The sequence below is a fragment of the Grampus griseus genome (genome assembly GCF_964374135.1).
Source record: "Grampus griseus genome assembly, chromosome: 1".
NCBI classification, from domain to species: domain Eukaryota; kingdom Metazoa; phylum Chordata; class Mammalia; order Artiodactyla; family Delphinidae; genus Grampus; species Grampus griseus.
This window is the reverse complement of record NC_139017.1, coordinates 68,175,513-68,199,572: the sequence shown is the minus strand read 5'-3', so window position 1 is coordinate 68,199,572 and position 24,060 is coordinate 68,175,513. Positions and strand designations below refer to the sequence as shown.

General features: G+C 43.9%; 2 protein-coding genes across 4 annotated transcripts in view; both read right to left on the bottom strand.

The window, feature by feature from the left end:
* Positions 1 to 4,299: 4,299 nt before the first annotated feature.
* Positions 4,300 to 11,160, bottom strand: PEX19 (peroxisomal biogenesis factor 19). 2 transcript variants are annotated; one of them, XM_082660753.1, is made up of 8 exons: positions 11,054 to 11,160; positions 9,552 to 9,661; positions 8,954 to 9,119; positions 8,431 to 8,516; positions 8,056 to 8,217; positions 7,149 to 7,325; positions 6,938 to 6,982; positions 4,300 to 6,769 (listed from the first exon to the last, which is right to left on the bottom strand). In XM_082660753.1, the coding sequence occupies exons 1-8, from the start codon at positions 11,121 to 11,123 to the stop codon at positions 6,686 to 6,688; spliced, it is 900 nt and encodes a 299-aa protein (XP_082516879.1). In that variant the 5' UTR covers positions 11,124 to 11,160; the 3' UTR covers positions 4,300 to 6,685. The 2 variants fall into 2 exon arrangements, with proteins under 2 accessions (XP_082516879.1, XP_082516880.1); XM_082660754.1 differs by having other exon boundaries at positions 4,300 to 6,717.
* A 3,129-nt stretch (positions 11,161 to 14,289) lies between these two features.
* COPA (COPI coat complex subunit alpha) overlaps positions 14,290 to 24,060 on the bottom strand; it is a 50,500-nt gene continuing 40,729 nt past the window's right edge. For both annotated transcript variants that reach the window (XM_082656635.1, XM_082656636.1), the window contains exons 18-33: positions 22,852 to 23,014; positions 22,603 to 22,749; positions 21,644 to 21,833; positions 21,426 to 21,521; positions 20,184 to 20,272; positions 19,867 to 19,990; positions 18,908 to 18,997; positions 18,618 to 18,727; positions 18,137 to 18,214; positions 17,905 to 17,973; positions 17,207 to 17,343; positions 16,759 to 16,945; positions 16,550 to 16,660; positions 16,070 to 16,231; positions 15,214 to 15,408; positions 14,290 to 14,950 (exon numbers count right to left, since the gene is read on the bottom strand). In XM_082656635.1, the coding sequence (XP_082512761.1) occupies positions 14,891 to 14,950; positions 15,214 to 15,408; positions 16,070 to 16,231; positions 16,550 to 16,660; positions 16,759 to 16,945; positions 17,207 to 17,343; positions 17,905 to 17,973; positions 18,137 to 18,214; positions 18,618 to 18,727; positions 18,908 to 18,997; positions 19,867 to 19,990; positions 20,184 to 20,272; positions 21,426 to 21,521; positions 21,644 to 21,833; positions 22,603 to 22,749; positions 22,852 to 23,014 (2,008 nt within the window). In that variant the 3' untranslated portion in view covers positions 14,290 to 14,890. The remainder of the gene's footprint in view (positions 14,951 to 15,213; positions 15,409 to 16,069; positions 16,232 to 16,549; positions 16,661 to 16,758; positions 16,946 to 17,206; positions 17,344 to 17,904; positions 17,974 to 18,136; positions 18,215 to 18,617; positions 18,728 to 18,907; positions 18,998 to 19,866; positions 19,991 to 20,183; positions 20,273 to 21,425; positions 21,522 to 21,643; positions 21,834 to 22,602; positions 22,750 to 22,851; positions 23,015 to 24,060) is intronic.

Sequence of the window (24,060 nt, the reverse complement as noted above, 5' to 3'; positions counted from 1 at the left end):
AAGGCCATCTCACTACTGTACCAGGTCAGAGGCTTCTGGGTGATAAGGTATTTGGTAGGAACAGTGGATCCCACTGTCATGTGCCTGTTGCTGTACCTGCTTTGCCATTAAGTGGGTACCTTGTTCCAAGGCATTATTATGTAGGACCCAGTGCTGGTAAATCAAACATCTCTGAGTCCTTGGATGGTAGTACTGGCTCAGGCACTTATAAGCAAAGCAAAATATATATCAGTCCTGATCAGAATACACTGTTGTCTTTTCCAGAATGGAAAAGGTTTGATGTAACCAACTTGCCACCAAGTGGCAGGCTGTTCTCCTTGAGTAGTGGTACTTAACAAGGGGATCAGCATTGTTCTTTGATGCTGACAAGATGGACATTTAGAAATAGCAGAGCTAAGTCAGCCTCGGCTAAGAGAAGAGTCCATGTTAATAGGCCAAAAAACAGCCTCCACCTCTGCCACCGTGGTGATTCTATTTATAAACACACTGTGCAAGAACTGGGATAGCTGAAATTTTCCTAACTAAATTATCCTATCCATAGTTATAATTTAGCACCCTTCTGGTGAATACTTTCATAAGTCCCCCTCTCATAAATCCACCCAAATGCTCTTCACCAGACCCCATTTTCCTATCTTGCTCCTTCTGGGCCTCTGACCAACCAGCCCACTGACTGTGAGTTCATGTATATACTTGCCTCCAGCCACTACTCTCTCCAAAGCGGATGGTCAAGTAAATTGCCTAAAGCCCTACTCATTGAGAGAATTTCCCCTCATCACTGTCTTTCAGGACCACTCAGGAAGAGGCGATTGAGAAGCAGTAGTCCATACTTGGCTTGCCCTAACATGATCAAGACAAAGCATCCACAAACCGGACCTGGATTTTTTCCTCCTCTGTCAAATGGTTGAAGGAATTCTTATGTTGCCATAGGCATGAGCTAAGAGAAAGGTATTAGGGCAACAGATGCAGGTAATATGGAGGCCCGGGGCCCTTTGTTCAATTTAACTTACTTGTGCCAAATTTGCTTGGGCTTCTTCCAAACTGTACAATTTCCATTTTAATATGTATTGCTATTGTATCCACCCAATCTTATGATTTGAAACATCTGACAATAACAGGCTGTTTATATGGGCAACTGGTCACATAGTCACTTGATATTTCGTGGTTAGGCACTGAATCTCTATCAGGACCTAACAGTATGCCAGGAGATGCTTTGCAATGGTAAAACTTTCTCTACTGCAGGAAGCATCACCTTACTCCAGAACCCAAGAGGTCTGTGCTGGAACTCTCCTACTGTGGATTGCCAGAGAATCCACACACATATTTTCCTACCACAGATACCTCTAGTACCATGGAATTTTCTGGGTCTTATGGCCCAAGCAGCAGGACTGCTTGCATCATAGGCTGGACCTGCTGTAGAGGCCTTTCTTGCATTCCCAAGTTCAAAAATATGCTGCCTCCAAAACTGGAATATGCCTACCAAGGTATTTTGCTACTTTCTTATGGTAAAAGACACAAGATACAATAACTTACCTTTACTAGAGAGGATGTCCCAGAATGCTCCAGATCACTGGACACCTAAAAACCTAACCAACATGGCAGGGCCCTGCATCTTTTGAAGAATTTCTCTCTCACCCTCTGGAGTGTATGTGTCTCACCAAGGAATCCAGAATACTTGACACTGCTTGTTCCTCAGATCTGATTAGCATATCCTTAATACCTGAGTAGCATAAGCTTAATAAAGCAAACAAATGTGATATTCTACAGAATATCCAGGTCCTTTTGGACTATACTGTGAAAGAGAGAAAAATTAACATAGCTCTAGATCAAAACCACGAACATAGGGACTTCCCTGGTGGCCCAGTGGTTAAGACTCCGAGCTCCCAATGCAGGGGGCCCGGGTTTGATCCCTGGTCGGGGAACTAGATCCCGCATGCATGCCGCAACTAAGGAGCTGGCAAGCCACAACTAAGGAGCCCGCCTGCCACAACTAAGACCTAGCACAACCAAATAAATAAATAAAATATTTTTAAAAAAAGAACTGTGAACATATACTGTTGCCCATCACTTGCGATTCCAACTGCTTCTGATTCTTCCTTATTAGTATTGAAAGAATATATTCACTAGATCAGGAAACTTTCTGTAAAAAAGGCCAGATGGTACATATTAATAGCCACATAATATATCAGAGGCTGCGTCACTCTCCAGTAAAGAAAATACATCTGGCCTCTTGCCTTCTGAGATGGCCCACACTCTTGTCTGTGAAGTGTGTTTCTCTAAATATATCCACTTTTTACCTATCACTTTCTCTCACTGAATTCTTTCTGTGATGAGACATCAAGAACTTGAGCTTCCTTAAGTCCTGACACCAGGAAAGAGAGCTGATGTTTTCTCAGACTGAGTGTGGACTCAACATGTCTTTGCAGGTAAAGTGTCTCGTTAACTACACAGGCCAGAGATGAAGCTTGTCTGATGTAAAATTGGTTGTGTTCAACAGAAAAATATCAAGACCTACTTGTAAGGGCCAGAACAGCTCCTGCTTGCCAGTGGCTGCTTTTCTATTCTATTTCTCAGAATAAATGTATAAAATCATATTATGAAGTTACAATGCAAAAAAAAAAAGTAAGAAAAAAAGAAAATACATCCATCACAGTACTACAATCAGGACTACTAACTGCTTAAGTTTCCAGCAGTCCATTGTAGTCCATTACATCCCACCCAATGTTTGCAAGGACCAGAATGGTGAAACTAAATGAGGATATGATGGGGACCAACATCCCTGCACCCTTTTAAGTTTTTAAGAGTGTAACGAATTGCTGCCATTTCCCCCAGAATGCAATATTACTTTTTATTTATTATTTTGGCAGAGGTGCGGGTGCAGTTTCAGGGACTTCTACTTGGGCTCTCTGCCAACTACCAAATATGTCCATTCTGATTATCTAGGGAAACTGGAAAAATGACCATAAAGTGGATTTTGGGACCCACTGTGAGACAGACCTAGGCAAGCACTCCATTTATTATCTGACCCTATATTTTCCTACTGTAATTGGGGTGAGGTGGGGCGGGGGGAATGCAGGAATGGGAGGTACTGTGATGGTGCTCTGGGTCCCTGGTATCAGTGTAACGCAGACCCCGTATCCCTGGTTTTCCAACTCAAAAATTTTGGGTAGTCTTCTTTCCCTAGTGTATGATTAACTAAGTAAATTGTGCATTCAATTGATAGATTGAGTCCGACAACTGTCTCAGGTCTATAAACTAGGCAAGGAATTGTGACTTTTCATTGAAGTTACTGACCTCAGCCTTCTGTTCAACCATTCTTGGTCACTCTTAATTATATGTAAATCAATACCCTACTTGACTGTCCATCTATATGGTCCCTAAGACCACCCACGTTCCATTAGCCACCTCCACCTTGACCGTGCTGCCCTTATGGAAATTCACCCACCCTGCTTCTGAGAGTTAGGTGTTGCCATTTGGCCTCTGCTATCAGGGCCAAATGCTAGGATCCTATTAGCCCCACCACTACCAAGGAAACCAGTTCTTAAACATCCTCTTCCATCAGCCTCCACCCACAGAGACAACCACTTCTTAACTTCTCAAACATGCTGGTGACCCCTTCATTAGTGCCTTTCTTTTATACAAAATTTTCCTGAGGCCTTCCTGAGAAACATAGTCAGCAGGTGGGTTTTCCAGTGAAATATACATTCATTCTTGCATGCACACTTCCTCTAAGCCTTTTGATCATTTTTCATATGGTCTGTCATCTCTACTTCATTTACTGTGGGCCATCGTTTCTCCCAAGCTCCCAAAAAGCCATCTCAACAGCACATTATAAGCACCTCATGGGGCCCCTGCCAGGATGTTCCAGAATCATAGGAACATAATTATCACAGTACTAACTTGATTCTTAATTAAACCATCCAAACAATTACAAATTTGTTTTCTAATGTACAGAATTTTGGAACAAAGGGGCACTTCCTTTAAAGTTTGAGAGCAGCATAAACACTTTACAGCTTAAACCTAAGCTTTGTGATGGTTATTTTAAGCAGCAAAGGAAGGCTAGAAAAATACTAGAAACGTCCTTATAGCGACACATTCTTGCTGAAGAAAAGGTTCAGTAGAAGCAACCCTCACATGGAACAAGTATAGAAATGTATCCCTTTGGCTGATGCAACTGTGGAGAGACTGAGGAGGGCCCTAGAGCAGTGCTACTCAGGTGGTTGGAAATTTGTACTGGTCTGTGAACAGTTTTTCACCAGTCTGCGACAAGAATGAGTTAGAAATTAAATGTGTTCAGAAACCTTTTAGCATTTTGTTTTTTATTTTTATTTATTTATTTATTTGGCCGCGTCATGGGGCATGCGGATCTTAGTTCCCCAACCAGGGATCGAACCCATCCATGACCCCTGCAGTGGAAGCTCGGAGTCCTAACCACTGGATTGCCAGGGAAGTCCCTAGCATTTTGACTGCTATAATATCCAAATGCATCATCAGTGGCCTTATCCTGTGGAAGAGGTCTGTCAGTTTGGTGTTGTCAAACTTGTGTGGTGGGTAGCCCACAGTGTGAACTGCACATATGGAACACATATTGGTGGACAAAGGACAGGATACTTATAAAACAAAAAACCTGGTCCTTTACCACAGTTTGAGAAGGACCGCTCCATCTTTCCACAAGTCCTAGAATAATTCAAATAGTATTTTTGGAACAGAGAGTAACCTGAGGTCAATTTGTTCATGTTCAATCAAAATCAAAATGAAAATGAATGGCCTGGGAACAAAACTAAGGTGGCATCTGTTTAGGTTCCTGGCGTAAGCCCTGGCCAGGCCAGCAGAAGTGAGAATGTGTAAAGGAAAACTGGCACATAGCTCAAGGTGCAAGGCCCTTTCGTTCTTCCCTCCTTTTTCTCTTTCCTCATCCAGTTTTTGCTAGTTATAAGGAGAGAATTTTGGCCATTCACGTCCTGTGACCATCATCACAACTCTGCCTGCACTTTCCCATCTCTTGCAGAGGAGTCGAGTCTCAGATTCAGACCCGGGCTCTTCTGTACTTTAAGGTACAGTAGCTGGACCTTCCCAAACAACCTCAGGCCTTAAGAACATTTCCTTCCTCGCCAATACCACAGAATGTGTGGGATATTAAGGGGTGAAAAGTCTTAATCCAAGGGAAAGTGACATGTCAGGAGCTCAAAGTGCCACAAATTTGCTCTGGAAGTTATTTTCTCAGTGCTGAACCAGGACAGCCAGCTGGTCTGATCAGAGTATCCACCAATATGTGGCAGCCAAGGTCTACAGATTCACTGGTTCCCACAGAGAAAAGCAAGGTCAGCTCAAAGAAAAATAATTTAGTAAACATGTTAACAATATATTACTAACATTAATAATAATACTGTGAAATGTTAAAATACAATACCAATCGAAGGGCTTCCCAAATTGAAATATTCAGAGAAAATGAGGAAAGATGGCCATTCAGTCTCCTTTGCCAACTGAGGTGCAGACTGAGCTGGGGAAGGGAAGTGGTGGTAGAACCCAGTAATGCAATGTTATGCTAACATTCCTCACATGGCAGCTTAGAGAAGCTGAGGAAGATTAGGAAAAGACTTGGATGAAAAACAGGCTCAATCCCTCACTCAGAATATTTATTAGTCAGGAAAAAGGACCCAGGCTGCATCCCACCCCCCCTTTCCCAAGCTACCTCCCTGAATCAATGAACAGGATTCAAAGGAATCAGATGTCTCAAATAAGCCAAAATGTATCTGGGGAAGAACAGTAATTCATTTCCTAGACCTGACACTATAATTATATACATTTGCCAGGGAGATAGGGGGGCCAGTGAGGGTGGTGGATGGACTAGATGAGGGGAAACAGGATGGGCCCTTCTTTGTCACAGTTTGGGCTCAGAGAAGGGTTGGAATAAAGAGGTATTTAAAATAGAGAGATGAGAGGAGAGGCAGGGGGTAAAGGAAGGTCAAGGGCTGAGTTCACCCAGATCACATAGCATTATAGAAAGAACAGGGCAGCTACTTGAGTTCTCAGGCTGGAACAGGCAATTGAGGACTCTGTACCTGGAGAGAGGAGAATCCCAGGGCTTCTCTTTCAACCTACTGTGAAAGAGTAGCATTTTTATGCAAAAGCCCCCCCACTTACTTTCCCTTCAGAGAATTCAGGACAGTCTGAAGGCAAGAGGGTGTGGTGACAGACCTAAACCCCCAGCCTAGGCTAAGTTTCTCCCCATTCATTCCCACAGGTGCTGCCCAAGAGAACTATAGAAATATAGAGTCCTAGGACTCTGTCCCTGCTCCCCAGGTCCAAGACAGGGAGTAGACACAAGGCACGAAGACCCTGGGTACAAAAGTAACTCAGTGTGGCCCTGTATAACATTATTTTGGGAGAGGAAAGAAGGTGCATGCCCCAAAAGGGACACCTTCCTTCACCTGGTAGGTAGCTGGGCCTTTGCTAGCAGCAGAAACCACAATGGAAAGGGTTCACAGAAATGATCTGCAGAACAGGCCTTATTCCTAGAAAGACAGAGAAAAAGCCTCCGCTGGTATGGCACAATCTTGGGTGGGATGACAGATGGCAGTGGGCAGACCACTCCTGTAGACGACACTCCTGCCTCAGCTCCCAGTGGTTCTGCTGACTCCAGACGTTCCCCCACGGCTGGGAATCAGGGAAGAAAGCATGTTGTGTTTCACATGATCAGACACTGTTCGCCATTGGCACCTGGTGGGCCCGAGAGATTGAGGGCATCCAGGTCAAAGTTGAGGCCAGGAGGCTGGAGAAGAGATGAAGGGACTCAGATAACTCCTCCTATTTCAGAAAGTTAGAGCTTTTGAAGGTCCATCCCCAGCAGCCACAATTATCACCTTAGGTGAAATCATTAAAGGTTACAAAATACTGGAAACCGGGGCTAAGATTAAAGTATATGAGAAGGTATACTCACCATCTCCCCAGCAAGCTCTTTTGGAGGATGGCCCAAATCCTGTAGCTGGAAAATAAGGAAAGAGGAACAAGAGATAAGACCATGCTATGTGGCCTCTCCTGTGTTCCCTCCTCCACCTTGGCTGGGCAGGGAGGCATCCTTCCAGGACACCTCCTCCACTGAACACGGAAGCAGATAGCAGCAGCGGGCAGACGGCAAGAGGAGGCCTTACCTGCTGCATGAGATCCAGCACCACCTCAAAACGAGCCTTTTGAGTGGCCTCACTATCTGTGGGGGTTTCTGCCTCAAACTGCTCACATATTTTGCCCATGACACTGTGTTGTTCCTGATATTTTTCAAACTGCTCTGGAGGTAGAGATTCTCGGTGAGTCTGCAACCATTCTGGATACTAAGCAAAGAGAGAATGGGTGGGGAGGAAGTAAGTGAACAATGAATAAGTAAGGGCAATAAAATATGAGGAAGAGTAAAACATGAAGGGGACAGGAACATAGGAGAAGGAAAAGCTAAATCAGCGAGTTCAGCATGAGAAGTAGCACTCACTTCAATCAGATCACCTGGCTGTGCTAGCATTTACGGTCACCAGAGGACAGTAAACATTTCTGTGAAGAGCCAGATAGTAAATATTTGAGGCTTTAAGGGCCACATATGATCTTTGTCACATATCCCTTCTTTTTTGTTTGTTTTAACAACCTTTAAAAATCTCTTCAGTGACACTATAAGCTCTGTGATGGCAGAGACCATCATTTAAACTACTCTTAAAAATTGTTAACAGCATAAAGCCAGTAAATCCTCAGTGAAACCTTATTGGAGAAATTAATGAAGTTGGAAATGCAAGAAAGGTTTATCAGACAACAACAGAGACTTAGACCAATTTACAGAAAACTAGAGCTGAAGGATTTCCCCTTCTACCTTAAACATCCTCAGTATGGTAGCTTTATTCTCTTGGAGATGCAACTCCTCCCTAACTCTCCCCCTCCAAATAAATAAAGGAGAAAAAAATAGATGAACCTGTACACTTGAGTTACTCTATCTCTGCAGGCTCTAAATAGACAAAGCAGCTCACAGGAGCTGATACAATGGGGAACAAAGAGGAAAAGCATAAATAGAAGTTCACAAACCTTTTCTGTGATCTCCTTCAGTGACGGGTACAGCACATCCTTGGACAGGAGGTTCTGCATGATACTCTGCATGATGGGGAGGATGGTCCCTTCCCCATCTCCTTCGTCCATGCCCAGCCCTTCCATGGCCTTGGTCAGCTCCTCTTCTGACATGCCAGAGTTCTAGAAAGGACAGAAGGGAGGTGAGCAAGTATACTACCTTCTTGGGATGCTCACCAACCTTTCAGGTGGGAAAGAACTATTTAAACTTGCCTGTAGCAAAGTAGTCAGGCAGGGACAGACTTGAGATGATACCCAAAAGTCTGCCTTTTGAGACTCTGCTGGTGAAGTGTCTAGGAGTGGGCCCCCTGTGGTTCCCTATCTCTTCCCCCTCACCTGAAGGTCAGTGGCATTCTTGGCTAGTCCACTTAATGTCTCCTTTAGGCAAGAAGTGAATTCTTGTTGGGAAGTCGCATCACTGCCTAGGAGAGATGAAAAGAGCCAAGGTCATTTAGGATTTTAACTGTTTGCTTGCCTAGACTGACCTGGTTACCAGCTTGGATATGGAGCATTTATTAGGGAATCACTAGCACTCCACATCTTTGAATACTCTATGGTTATCTTCATAGTTATTTTCATAAAACTACATGAACTGTGTGTCAGTTTGTTCTCCACAATGACACCCACATTAACACTGTGACCCTTAAAATGGTCACTTTTTAATAATCTTTTCTGTTACTTTCCAACTTATCTCATGCTTTTCATTAAACAGGGTCTCATGCCTCCTCCCATCTCCTCCCCCATCCCATGGCAGTGGTATCATAATTGCTGTCAACTTTACAAAGTTTGGTGTCCTCAAGCAACAATGACCTAGGAGGTTTGCTCAGACATGTTCAGTTGTCTGGGGTCCCCTCCTCACCTACTCTCCCAGCAGCCTCTGAGAGCTTTTGGAACTGTTCTACCAGGTGCGGCTCTTCCTCAGCCAACTCCTTCATTGCTTTCTCGAACTCTGCAGTGGCTTGGGAAGCCAGCTCGCTGTCAAACAGTTCCTGGAAAAACTTCTCTTGGGAGGCGAAGAGGGCATCCTGCAGGGGAGAACGTGGCCTAAGTGCATCTCTTACTTGGCACTCCACTGCACAAGGCCTCTGACAAAAGTCACAGGCAGTGGCTCTGGGAAATGCAGTGCTTCCCTCCTACCCACCTTCACTGGACATTCTGACTACCTCTCTTACTAAGAGCAGCAAAAAGGTATCTGGCCACTGAGGGAACGGTATGGAGTGTCACTCCCAATCCAACCATTTAAATCTGCTCTTTTCTTAAAGAACTTCCTTGAGATCCCTCTACTCAATCTGAAGTCCCTGTTTCACAAGGACTGAGGCCTGCAAGAGCACTCAGCAATGTGAGGCCAAGGCACCTCCCCCACCTCCCCTCTGGCCTACAGGGGCCTGCCCAACCTCTGCTCAGAGCTGCATGCCCACTGCCCGCCCCCCCATCCCTTAAGTGGGTGGAACGTATACTTTGGCAGTGTCTCCCGGCGATCTCTTCTGGGACCCCGAAGCATCAGGGGCTGTGGCGGTAGGAGGGGGTGCTGGAGAGGGTTTGGCCTTATCAAAATCATCAAGAGCACCTTCAGAAACAAGAAACACGGCGTGTATTCGGGGATGGATGAGGATGCAAGGCTGGGGAGTTTCTGGGCAAAGCATTAAGAGGACAATCTTTCAAACTGTCAACTTTCCTAAATTTTCTCTTTTTTGAGTCTCCCTTTCCTGACCCACCCCTCAATAAGCCTCCCACTTCCCACCCCATTACCTAATTTATTGTCATCAAAGGGGAAGAAATCTCTTAAGGTGGAACAAGCATCTCTCTCAGAGCTGGGAGGAGAGAGTTAAAACTTCTGCAGAGACATCTCCATCTATACAGTTCCTTCCTAGAAATCCCATACAGATATCCAAGGGGAGCAGAGAACACAAATGTCCTTAACCCCCTGAACTCATTCTGGAGCCCTAAAGGGAATCATCTTTGGCAAGAAAGCTGAAGCCACAAGATGTTTCACCTAGCTCCCCATGGGTCCTGGTACTAGTATGAACTGAGGGACTCCATATTACACTCCATGGGAGGGCACTGAACTCCCTTATCTTCCAGTTTCACTCTCCCTCCCCAAAGCTCTTAGAGCTCCCTCTGGCCTCCTCTCTGCAGACTCACAGTCACTTAGCACTTCTCACAATTTCTGTTCATCTTTCCGCCTGCCCACTCTGTCTGTGACTGAGCAAGAAACAAAAAAATATTCACCTCTTCCCTGAAAAGCCTCTGTCCTCACCACCATTCTGCTTGCCAGACTGTAAGTGTAAGGGGAGGGCAGCGGCCCCACTCTGGGCAAGAAACAGGGCTAAGGAGGAAAAGTACAGCCACCCTCTTTTAAGAGGGTGAATTGTCTTCCCCAGAGGCCGTCTCACCCTGTTTTTCAAAATAATGGGAAGGGAGTGTGTTTGAGCTCTGACATGATGAAAGAACTGGAAAGGGGCCTGGTGAGAGAAAGGTGAAAGGACTGGGAGAAGGAAAGGCGTGTCTTCTGTGTTAAGGAGAACAGGACAGTGCACAGAAGGACGCACTTCGGGCTCGCTAAGAGTTAATGGGAGCGATCCGGGGATGTCCGGTTCGCGGCCCACCGAGGACCGAAGGCTGCTGCCGGCGGGGAGAAAGTCAGACTTTAAGAACTTACTAATCTAAAAAGTAAGGGGAGTTTGGAGTGGGATCGTGAAACATCGTCCTCTGGGTTAGTTTCCCCTCCAGCAAGGAAATCAACAGTCTGGGCCGCTCAGGGACCCAAAGCGAGCTCCTCAGCTCCCGCCGCGAAAGAGAAGGTGACCCAGAGATTATCTCGGGGGTCGCAGACTCTCCGCCGCCGACCAACCTTTGGAGAACCTCTCCTGCTCCGCCCCAAATACCTCAGGTTCACCTAACCCCCTGAAGGGATCCTTACACCCGCCCCCTTCGGGCCTTTCCCATTACGGGTTCTTACTTTCCAGAAGCTCTTCCAATTCCCGGTCGGCTTCAGCCCCAACACCACCATCCTCCTCGGCCGCGGCCATCTTGCCACCTCCGCCGTGCCGTAGGAGGCAGGACTCTGCGCCCCACCCCCCGCGCCCTCCCCCTCTGCCTCGTGCAGCCAATGGCATTGTTGGCCCGTGCCGGGCCGCCATTTTTAAAGGGACAGGAAGCTTCGATTCTTTTTTTTTTTTTTCTTCCACTCTTTCTCTAGGGACGTAGAACCAACAGAGGGGAATTTATTGTTACCTTCTGCCAGGTTTCTTACTGGCTTGGCCTCCTTTCTTTCAACTGCCCGCATTACCTGGCTTATTATTTCTTCCTGAACTGTGGGTAGGCCAAATTGGGACAAACTGCCTACGAACAACCAGAAGCTGTGCATGTGTAATCAATAACGATAGTTAACGGCATACCCAACATGCTAGTTTCCTCTCACTTCCCTCAGTATTTTACTCAAACGTCATCTTCTCTGAAATGCCTTATTTGGCCTCACTAAGTACAATTGCAACCCCTCCCACACACACATATACACTTCCTATCCACTTTTCCTCTTTATTTTTCTCAACACTTACCACTATCTGACATACTATATATTTTATTTATTTATCGTTATCTCCTCTCAAGCCCCTTGGAATTTAAGCACCATGATAGCAAGGATTTTCATCTGTCGTGTTCACTGCTGCATCCCCAGCTCCTAAGCTAGGGACTAAAACTTGGGCACTCATTCGCTGCTCTTTGCTTTCCCAGGCCCTGATGAGGCATGTTTCTCTGCAGAATCTAGTGGATATCTCTGATTTCCCTGCACCTCATTAAAACTGTCACAGTGCCAATAACTTAGAACTCAATGTTGGTTAATTAAATCAGTCAGAAAAAGCGACTCTTGGACCTTGGACTAAGCAAGGAGGCAACTGGAATGTAGTGGTAATAGACCTGCCTTCCCTGACCTATCTCCTTTTCTCTTCGCAGAACTCAGTCGAGTGTAGTTGGAGGACACTCAGATAGACAACTCCAGACATCCCTTCCCTCCTCTGGAATTGTGCTATTCAGATCTGTGAGAATGCATCAACTGCCTGACAAACCTATCTCAGCCCTTGGAAGGCATCTGCTGTTGTTTAATATCCTATGCTGGGCACAGTGGAGGGCAGAGAGAGAAATCAGGACCAGCCCTTGCTGTAAGGTAGTTGACTGGGGATTAGGCTGGAGGTAGGATTAGACATACACACAGTAAGTATGGCACAAGGTTAAGTGTCTTATAAGAAGTAAGGATAAAGTACCATAAAGTTTAAAAGGGAGAAATCACACTAAATGAAAAAAGTTATGTCATGACTTTCATCCTTAGCTTCCAAAACACACACTTGAGTACTTGTGTCAAGCACCAGTTTAGGTACTTACTCTTTCCTTGACATACAGGGCACAGACTTTTAAAATACCTGTGCAAAACCTACTGTGTTCTTCCAGGCACAAGTACTGTGATTTGGGAGAAAACACTCTGGAGTCAGAAGACCTAAATTCCAGTCCCAACTCTTAAATTGCTTTGTTCAAAACCCTTCACCACTCTAGGACTCATATTACAAATATGTAACATTACATTTGGGACTCTAAGGTCCTTCCCTGATTAATCTCTTTCTCCCAAACATCTGTAACATCTATTCCAGGTTAACTTTCTCATTCAACTCCAAACTGCTTACATGTGTAATCTCTAATATGACTATATCAAGCACACATTACAGGTATTTATATTGGCTTTACATTAATATGGTAATATCAGTATGTTAATAAGGAAAACATCAGATGGTAAATAAAAGAATTAAGATGGAGTTGAAAATAAGCACGATTCTTCCTTTGCACTATTTCTTAAACTTGCTTTACTATTGATAAGCCTAACACCTCATCTCAGTATTTACTCACCTCCCACCTTTCACGTATAGTGAACACTGTTGCAAAACAGTATTTTACAACATTTTCTTTATATCACTCTCTCAAGTAAGGACTTAATGGCTGTCCACTGTTTATTAACCAACTTCAAATTCTTTCCTGGTATTTAATTATTTCACATGTATCCATTTTGTTTCCCCAATTACATAAGCTTCATGAGGACTGTCCACTTTTTTCATATCCCTCAGTTCAGAATGTTTATGTTGGTATGCAAAATTAATTTTATAATTTATTTTAAATTTACAGAAAATTTTTGCCATTTTGCCAAATTTTTCATCAACTTGCCTATGGTTACAGAAAGAATGTTTATAACTTGAGAAAGTGTTATGAAAATAGCGTGCAAATTTTTGAGAGGGCAGGCTTAATTTGGGGATTCTGTTTAAGAAAGTATCTTTTAAAGCTAAAAAGATACAAAGCCCTGCCCTCTTTGACAGCAGGAATTACACTTATAGTTTATCCTCAGATTCACTTTCCACATCCGTCCAATGTATGTTCAAGTTGCTCATTGCAGCACTGTATATAATATCCAAAGAATGGAAATAACTCACATATCCATGAATAACAAGGCAACTTAAAATCATTAGTATGCTTCCATTTAGGTATAACAGGGGGATAGGGAAGAACATATTCATAACTGTTTGTTTATACATCAAAAAATCTCTGGCAGGATATAAGGAAGTTAACAATGGCAGTTACCTGTTTTGGGGAAGGCGATAGGAACTAGGTGGCTGACGAAAAAGGTGGGAGGAAGATGTTACAGAATAGCTTTTTACATTTACTGATTTCTGAACTATATGAATGTATTGTTTATTGAAAACATGAATTTAAAATGAAAAAAAGTATATATTTTAATCAAAGGCACAGTACATCACTCTATGGAATTAATCTTAGTACATGACAAGCAAAATTCTGTATTGCCATTGTAATTGCTGTACTATATACAATGTATTACTAATTAATCACATATATATCACATAAAACATCTAGAACAGTACCAAGTACATGGCAGGTGCTCAATGTATACACTCTATAATTAGCAATAGATGGAAGGTTGCAGTCAATAATGGAATAGGGGAACTACTTGCTTTCTACCATTCTCACAGCAATTCACTACATCCTATGAAAAATATGTACTTTAAAAAACATATAGGTATTTATTACCTTTGTAATTAAAAATAATTATTGAAGGAAAGGTATCTGCTTTGATGGGGCAGCTACATGGAGTAAGTAGGAATATGACAGTATCCAGGAAACAAATGGCAAGCCACAAAACTCTTGTAGAAATTTATTTATTTAGTGTGAGAAACAAAATACAAGAACAATCTTTGTAAAGAACAAGTCAACAAAAAGTGATGTCCATTTCTGGAAAATCAAATAGTTTCTTCTCAGATTTTAAGTTTCTGGCCACACAGAGGATATCTGCCTCGGAGTTTAAATGCCCAAGGAAAACGGGGATGGCTGACAGCTTGTTATGACTGAGTAAAAGATGCTATCTTATTTATTACATCTCATTCCTTTCTAACAAAAAGTACACAAAGGTGGTGGGGAGGGAAGGAATAAATATAGCAGGAATTTATTTCACAAATGTTCATCACAAATGTTCTTTGAAAGATCTAAGCTGGGAAGGCAAGGCCAATCGTGACCACAACTGTAGTTACCTTGAGATGAGAGGTCCTCAGAGGCAAAAAAAAAAAAGGTCAGGTTTAGACATTTTGATTAGCCATAGAAGAAGAGAAAAGGACATTAGGTTTTAGGGTAGAGAGAGCTAAACATCAATAATATGAAGGGTAGTTGAGGAAGAAGGAGTTAGAAGGATATAAAGACTAACTGTCTGCGGGAAAACACGGTGCTTAACCCTACACACATGAAGCAGGCCTTAGCGAAACTGCAGAGGGCTGATCCTTAAACCAATCACATCTTTGCCAATCTCTGTCACCTATGGAAGAAGAAATAGAAGAAAGTTAGGGATTTGTGAAGGTGAGAAGCCTAGAAAGCCTACTCCCTCCACACCTCAATGAGCACAGTAGAGTGGTTTGTTATTGTTACTGACTGGAAGGAGCAGTGGGAAGTTCTACCCTCCTCCAGTGTCACTGCCTCAAGGTGTGAGGGGGAAATACAGGAGACAAAAAGGACCAACATGCTAGTTGGTCCTTCCCTCAAGACAGAATTCTAGATGTATTTCTCAAGGACAGTACTTACTGTAGTGACCCTGCAGATCTGACCCTTGAACTCAGGCGAATAGCAGGCCCCACTGAGTGGACATTTCTCCACTGGCTTTCCACGGTAGATGGGCCGATAAGATGCAGCACAGATGTCAAAAGGGTTGTGCATGTCATAATTGAGCTGGTAGGCATCTGTGGGGTTCTTCTCACAGGCAGACAGGATTTTGCGGGTCTAAAAGAGTGAAGGAATATTTTATTTACAAGGACTGAAAGCTGCACACCACAACTCAAATGATCTCATCACCATAGTTTAGTAGTTTCTTTGATGTAGATGCAATTGTACTGAATGAATACAGAACACGTCCTCTGTATAGGTCATATGTGAAGGGGTAACAGTTGCCATTCCTGTTGTATCAGGCTTTCTCCTTCTCTATCCCAAAGTGGCTCCATGGATCTAGACCCATACTCCTCCACTAAGTCTGAGAATTCTCAGGGTTAGCCCTGAAAGGGTTAAAACTGGCTTTCACTGCACAACTAGAAAACTTTTGGAAAACACAAGTCATGGGACATGTATATGGAGGCTAGTGGTGGTGGTGAGGGGAAATCTAGAACTTAAGGACAGGACTGGGTTGATTTTCAGGTACAGAGGACCTGTTCCATATTGCAGGTCACACTCTCACAGTGGTGCCATGTCTGAGTAAGATATTAGTTCAGTTTCCAGGAACAAAAGGAGGTCCCCATGCCAGTAAGTAGAGGATGGTATTTTGTTGGCTCTTTTTGTTGAATGCTGTTATACAGCACTTTGTTTCAGAGACAAGGACCTTGGTCTTCGACTCCCTCCACGTAAGAGCAGATCTAGTTCCCCTACACTCACTAAAGGAGTTCCCATATACCTGTTGAGCCACCTCTGGCTTGGGCCCGAGTTCCAACAGGCGCCGAGCAAAGGTGGCAGCAGTCTTAAAGTTCTTGAGCTTGAAGAAGAGGTTGAGGGCTGTACGCAGCACCAGGATCATGTGCACTGGCTGCAGGTTTGAGTGGGTGAAATAGGCTGCCATCTGGTGGACAGAAGGAGGAACACATGCCATGCTGATGCTAAAGCTGGGATAGGTCATTTATAAGGGGTCACATATGCATTAGAAACACAGCAAAACAACCAAATAAAAACAGGACTGGCTATAAAGCAGAGAAATCTTCTGCCTCCTAGTTATGGAGGGCTGATGAGATGAGGAAGACAGGTGGAGAAATATATCCTTTCCTCACAGAAATGGGCCCAAATTTCTCTTACTCCCCATATTGAGACCTAAAGAATTCAGACCTAATAGTGGGTAAAAGGGAAGACGCCTCTGTACTGCTTAGAGGCCCAGAGGTCTTACCTCACAGATGCGCTTCTGCTGTTCTAGAGACTCTTTGGGCAGCTTCTTCCTTTCTATCTCCATGGACAAACCCACAATGTACTCACGGCAAATGGTGATGAGCTGCTGAGCCTGGAGAGGGGGCAAAAGAAGGTCATGGTACAGAGGCAAGAAGGTGGGGGTGCCCAGCACTATGACAAGTATGACTATGACACTATGACTGCTCTTACCTCTGCAGTCTCCTGTTTATTGTCCACAACAAGAAGTGGCACACTGAGTAAAATGGAACGGAATTTTTCCACAGCCTCCTCAAACTTGCCCACTGTGGTGAGCTGGTAGCACAGTTGCAACCGTTGGATGAGGTCATTAAGCTTCAGACCCACAGCTGGTACACCATTCTTCAGCCCTGCATCCTTCCTGAAAGGGAAAGAAGACAGGATGATCAGGGGCCCACTAGGACTTAACCTCTTCTTCCGGCAACATGATCACAACACCCTACTGAGAAAGAAACTAGGGAAATGGATGCAGCAGGTGTAAACCAAACCTGACAGAGTGCCAAGCCAAAGATCTTTTCCTACTAGGAAACCTCAGCTCTGGGACAATTCTGTCTCTGAGGTTACCATCTGAAATATCTACCCTAAGTTGGAACAGAGAGAAGCCAGCAGCAAGGGACCTTACCAATTGCGATTAGGGTAGCCATACATGGAGGGCAGGCAGGGCAGAGCCTGATAGGTGGTACGGCCTCGGGCATAGGTCTGCAGGAACAGTTGCTTGTAGGGGCCAAACTGGGTTACCCCTACTTGGTCATGAAGGAGCTGGAATACAAGAGGAAAGAAACATAAGATTTGGGCTCTGCTACTTAAAAACTAGTTGACAGTGGGCAAGGTACTTAACTTCTCTGTACTTGTTTCCTCATCAGTAAATTATATTTAATTATAGGATCTACCTCATTTAATAATACCCATAAAGCATTTATGATAATGCCTGGCACACAGTCAACACTGAATGTTAGTGGCTGTTGCAGTTGTGGTTGTTTTTGTTATTGCTACGATAGCAGATGGCTTAGTGTTCAAAAACTACACCTGTTCATTAAGGGGTGCTCACTTCACTGATGTGAGCCAGAAAGCACGCTATAAATGGGTGGAAGATGGCTGGAAGAATCCACCTTACGAGATTACTAAGCCAGACTGAAAGCACGTAAGAGGAAGGCCTTATGAGGCAAGTTTCCTTAGGCAAGACCAAAGACTTCCACGTTAAATATACACCTCTGCCCTTGTGGGTATAATAATTTCCATTTGGTTAAGATGAATCAATCATCCCCCTGGGACCGTAGGCAAGGCACACTCAACAAAAGCCAAGGTAGCTTTAAGACTTACCCGCATGGCTGTTTCAAAAGAGCCTGCCAGGATGTGATCAACTGGAAGCTGAGAGTTATTGCACCAGATCTAACAAGAAACAGAAAACCCAAGATAAGTGAAATTTTGGTCTTTCTCTTCCCAACAGTCCTACTCTATATCTGTAATAGAAGAGTGTCGATATTCTTTACACATTAATCAAGTATAGCCAGCTCAGAAACACTTATCCCTACAGGACTGTTTCCCTGCTTACCTGAGTTGGGCTGGTTCCCTTAGTGGGGGGCACAAAGAACCCATCCTCAGCCCCACCAGCTACACCAGGGGGTATATCCTAGGGGAAAAATAAAGAGTGAGTCATTTTTTAAGCCATTCAAGCAATTTGCCTTGATAAATCTAAACACAACTCTACCTTATTCCCAGCCTCTGTTGGGGAAGAGGGGTGGTGGTTGTGAAAGATGACTCTCAAAATAGGAGAAGCTTTCCCAGTAACAAAACGATACACCAAAAGCGCCAATCAGGCAAAAAAGCTTGCTGCCTTTTCATAAGATGACACTGGCACTACCCTAGTTAATCTTATTATTCTTTCTTTCAAATGGGAGTTAAGCATCAGACTAGGAGGATCCAGACCCCCTCCCGTTCAGGGACCTCAGGACAGGTGTTGGGGGGGTGATAAGGCCACCGGCCTCCACAGGGAGAAATGGAGAGAACCTTACAAGGGTGAAAATTCCACATACCAGCTCAGGAGGAAGCTCCAGATCTTCTTCCACGTCCCAGCCACCTCCTTCTTCCTGTCCCTTGCCAAGAGCATCATCCCCCAAACCTTCTGTAGCCTCCACAAACCCATCTGTAAGGAAAATCCAGGCTCAACATAGATTCTCAAAGTGACACAATTTTAGCCAAAGGAAAGAAAAACACTGGGATCCTTGTTGGTCCTATGGTCCAGCACCCTGCAGAACTGCCCCACAACCCAGTCCCACTCCAGGGAGCCCATCTGCCCAGAACACTCCTAGAAGAACATGCATACCTTCGTCCAGCTGCAGCTCCGCATCCTCTCCCCAGCCCTCAGTACCAACGGTGTCAATGTCAATGTCAGCAGCCAGTGCTCCTCCCTTCCCTACAGAGGGAAGGAACAGAAAGGAGGAGCTGGTTACAGCCAGCTAAGTCTAAGATATGGCCTCCTCTGCAGGCAAACTGTTGCATCCTTACAGAAGCAGGTGCCAATGTTGTGTCCACTTACTGTTTTTGTTTATTTTTGTGATATCTATATTATGCTAACCTGGTTAGCATAGGTTTCACAGAGAGAGGGAATAGAAGAGAGATGAAAACAACTGGCCTTCCTGCTACCAAAAACTGCCTCAAACAATTTCTTACTAACCAGCCTTTGGTGCCAACTCTTGGCATTTCTTGCTGAGATCTTTGCTAAGTTACCACCACTACAGTGTGTACAGGGCATGAGGACAAAGGCTAGATGAGAGGATATGGAAGAAAGAGCAGGACTGGGCACGAAATGCCCAAGGGTCTAGTTAGGCTCTCAGCTGGGAGAAACAAACTAGTAGACATAGCCGAGAAAACAGGAGTGTAAGGGTGGGAGTGGTAGTGGGTATACCCACGTGACAGAATTGAGGTAGCTGAGTTATACCTTAAGATTGTATGTCATGAATGATAAAACACAGAATGGAGAGTATGACTACATATATGGTAAAATCTAAGAAAATACACCAAAATGTTAACAGTGGTTGTTAGAGCCATGGACTAAGAAACATCTCTCTTTTTCCCTCCTATCTTCCAAATTTTAATGATGCCATAATGCTTTTATTTAGTTTTTAAAAGACTTTAACTTTAATTGGCATCTCAGTGTTGCATGAGGCATCACACAGAAAAAAGGAGAGAGGAAAAGGATAGAATAGTTAATGGTACTCTCTAGGACAGCTTTTCAGAAAACAAGCACACAACAAAAATGCTATGGAAGAAGTGGGCACTTACCCTTGCTGGCAATGGAGCCTTCAAAGAACCCTTTAGATACAGTCAATAAGGGCCAATTGGTATCCAATGGCATGATAGGTGCAGGTGGCTGAAGCAGCTTGGCATTAGGGTCAATGTCTGGGATCTGAAAGATAGAAGGTTAAAAGCAAACAGCTCTCAGGAACCATCTAGGGAAGGTTATGGAGCCTCCTTTGATCTCATTTGTTTCTCTGCCTCTCCTGGTAACCAGGTGGGGAGTAACATTTGTAGGTTTAAATAGTCCCAAGATCTCAGAGTTAATCCTGTAATCAGAGATACTTATGTAAATAAAGACTCACTGCCTCCTTCTCTGGGTCAAATGTCTCCTTCAGGCTCTCAGCTTCTTCATCTAAACCATGGGTAGCAGCTGTGAGATAGGCCAGTGACTCTGTTAAGAAAACAGACTTTGTGGTATAGGTACATTTCCAAGTGAATACTGGTGTCCTGATGTCTGCCTCCTGGTCAAGTCCCTGCATAAGTCCTTCCCTTCAGTGTGGGCTGGATCTATTGACTCGCTTCTAATGAACAGTATGTGGGAGAAATGATGGGATGTCACTTCTGAGATTAGGATACAAAGACTATGGCTTCCATCTTGGGTGCCCTCATTTGCTCTAAGGGAAACCAACTGCCATACTGTGAACTGCCCTATGGAAAAGACTACAGAGCAGAAAACTGAGGTCTCCCAGCCAATAGCCAGTGAGGACCTGAGGACTGCCCACAGCCACAGAGCGAATGTGGGAGTGGATCCTCCCCTACTTGAGCCTTGAAATGTCTGCAGCCTTGGCCAACACCTTGACTGCAGCCTCATGAGAGACACTGAGCCAGAGGCACCCAGCTAAGTCATGCTGCAAACTGAGATAATCAACATTTGTTGTTTTAAACTACTAAGTTTTGGGTAATTTGTTATATAGCAATAAATAACTAAAACAGTTGCTTATCCTTAAGATCTATCATCAGTGTTAACAAGAACCTTGGACTCATCCCAGTCTGCTCTCTCTCACATCCCCCCAACCAGTCCCCTTCGACAAATCACGTTGGTTCTACCTTTAAAATATATGCCGAATCTGACCATTGCTCACCCATTCACAGCTAGCACCTTGGTCCACACCACATCTTTCTCCTGTCTTATTCCCTAAGGTATCTCAAGTGCTAGTATAATGCTTGGTATACAGTGGGTTCTCAAAAAATACCCCTTAAATATAAAATGAATAAATAAATGGGCGAAACCTCCAGATTTGAAGTAAAACAATAAAACTCTAATGGCATTCAACCAACCACATTTACTACGGTATCTGCTCCAGGACCTTTTAAAACCCATTTCCCCCAAGATATTAACTATTTTCCTAAGAGTGCCTAGCCAAACTATATTTTCTGGCTGTCCCTCCATTTGGCTTTGAAGAAAGTCTCTGAGCATGGTAGGAGCATGCAGTCTTGAAAAAATGTGCAATGAAGGGAAATCCCTCACTACTACATATGAATAACTCACCATAAAGAGAAAATACTTCCTAAGGCCCCAAAGGAAGTGAGTCCTGTATACTTACTTTGCCCACAGTTCTTCAGGATCCGTACCCGCTCTGACACGTCTCCCAGGTAGAGGGCATTCTGATAATGGCCACTCATGTCCTTTCGGATCTCAGCTGCACCAAGTCAATAAGAGACACCAAGTTAGGTCTTCTCTCTCAAGTTCTCTCTTGCCTCTATTTGCCTTCTTCCTTCCCCCAAGGACCCCTTTTCCCATCCTTAGTTTCTGGGGTCTCACCAATTTTCATCATCTTGCGAAGTTTCTCTAGATTGCCAGTGATAAGGTACAAGAAGGAAAGTTTGTCAAAGTTTTTGGTGCGCTGATAACACATTTCCACAATCTGGTGGTTCCCCTGTAGTAAGGCCACTTCTCCCAGCTTTTCCCAGCAATTCTTGTCATCCAGTGCTTTGGCTGCTTCCAGAGCAATCTAAAGAATCCCCAGAGTTAGAATTAACAGGTTGGAGGTTATTGTGACTCAAAACCAGGGACTACAGTCAAAACGTCTGTCTCTAAGTAAATCTCCCAAGGAACTCTTTACACTTTCAATCCTCCTAGCTTTGTTTTCAATCTAATAGTACTGAAAATTCAATCAACAAATAAGATCCCTTAGGATCCATGGATAGAAGAATCACATCACATTATCCTCCTCCTCAGAAATTTACTTTTACAACAAAATCATCTTCTAGCAGTTGCTGATTCCATAAGGCCAATTCTTGCTTAGCTATCATATTTCCCATTTGCCAGGTTTGAAGATCCACAGGGGCTCCTCAGAAGAAATAAGAAGGAAGTGCAGAAGTAAGAAAGTCAATTTTCCTTAGGCTTCTCCCCATTTAAAAATAATGCCTATAGACTCTAGGCCTCAACATTTAATAAGTACTCCTTCATCTAAGCCGCCAGTTAGCAAGTCAAATGTCAAGGAAATAATGAAATTTTCCAAATTCTATGCTATCTTGGTTCTGTTCTAAAAGTTACTGAATTCAGACTAACTCAGAGCGACAACAACAATAGAAATGCTGGGGCAGAAGCAAAGATGGCCAAACAGCAACAGGAAGATAGCTCAATCTAACAACTAAAAAAATTCTAAATTCCATTATATTGGCTGAAGAAGCAAGCCCAGAATAATGTCTTCCCAATGCCACCCTAACCCTCTCACCTCCTCTACAACAATATGGGGCTTATAACCATACTTCTCTCACCTCAATGTTTCCACACTCCAGTGCAAGACTAAAGCGAGTTTTCTCATCTTTGACGAAGTGCAGTGCCACTTCAGGATATCCCTTCTTCTGGAGATACGCAATGATAGACTGGCCTACAAGTTTGGCGTTCCTTACCATGTGTAGTACCTAGACATTTGGGGAGGGTTAGGGCAGGAAATAGAGATCACTTATAGGAAAAAAGGAGTGCTGCCCTTCTCAATACTCCTAATATGCTTCCTCATTTCATACCTCATCATATTTTCTGTTGATCAGGGCCAGCTTGAACTTGAACTCAGTTGGATCAATGGTGAGCACCCGAGGACGACACTCTCTGTCTAGGCAATATACATTGTTGCCCTTCACCCGTGTGACATAGATAGGTAAATCCAGAGTTCGGATGATCCCATAGTCCCTAAGAATAAGAGTTAGAGAGCACAGCTTTAAGTCAGTGTAAGAGTAAATCCAGCCTGTAGGGCTTCCCTGGTGGCGCAGTGGTTGAGAGTTCGCCTGCCAATGCAGGGGATACGGGTTCGTGCCCCGGTCGGGGAAGATCCCACATGCTGCGGAGCAGCTGGGCCTGTGAGCCATGGCCGCTGGGCCTGTGCGTCCGGAGGGAGAGGCCACAACAGTGAGAGGCCCGCATAGTGCAAAAAAAAAAAAAAAAAAGAGTAAATCCAGCCTGTAAAGAAATAAAACAAGCCTAGGACCCAGCCTTTTATCTTCTCATTACCCTTTTGTCAAGTGCCATTTAAACAATAGTATAGATAGGAAGTGATTCAAAAAAGAGCAGAACCAAATTAATTTATTTTATTCTCTTGTATGAAGTGGGAAAAGATGGGGCAGATGGTATGATTTCTCTTTATAAGCTAGTACTCTAGGATCTAACAGACACAGGTATCAGAACCAGACCTAAAAGTTAAATCTTAAGTTCTGATATATAATCACTAGGCCACTATGAACAGTTAAATCCTTCCTTATAAGTTATAAGTGAAAGTGGAAGAGAGGTAGATGTGAAGACTTCTGATGTACAAAGAAATGATGCAAAGCACATAATATATATATATTTTTTTGCGGTACACGGGCCTCTCACTGCTGTGTTCCCTCCCACTGCAGAGCACAGGCTCCAGATGCGCAGGCCCAGTGGCCATGGCTCACGGGCCCAGCCACTCCGCGGCACATGGGATCCCCCCGGACCGGGGCACGAACCCACGGACTCCCATCCACTGTGCCACCAGGGAAGCCCAGCACATAATATTTTAAACTGAATAAAAATTAAAAGTTTACAGATTAAAACTTGTGGCTATAGCTAACACAATACTTGATGGACAATTTATAGTGTTAAGTGCATATACTATATTAGAAGAAAGACTGAAAATTAATGAGGTCTACATGCTTAATATTAGGAGAAAGACTAAAAATTAGTAAGCATCCAACTCAAAAACTGTATGGTTCTTTTTT

Excerpts from the sequence above, each read along its gene's own strand:
- PEX19 (XM_082660753.1), bottom strand. The coding sequence starts at position 11,123 with ATGGCCGCGGCCGAGGAGGATGGTGGTGTTGGGGCTGAAGCCGACCGG. Across the intron at positions 9,662-11,053 it reads ATTGGAAGAGCTTCTGGAAA|GTGCTCTTGATGATTTTGAT; the intron begins GTAAGAACCCGT and ends TTGTTTCTGAAG. Across the intron at positions 8,517-8,953 it reads AGAGGCTGCTGGGAGAGTAG|GCAGTGATGCGACTTCCCAA; the intron begins GTGAGGAGGGGA and ends CATCTCTCCTAG.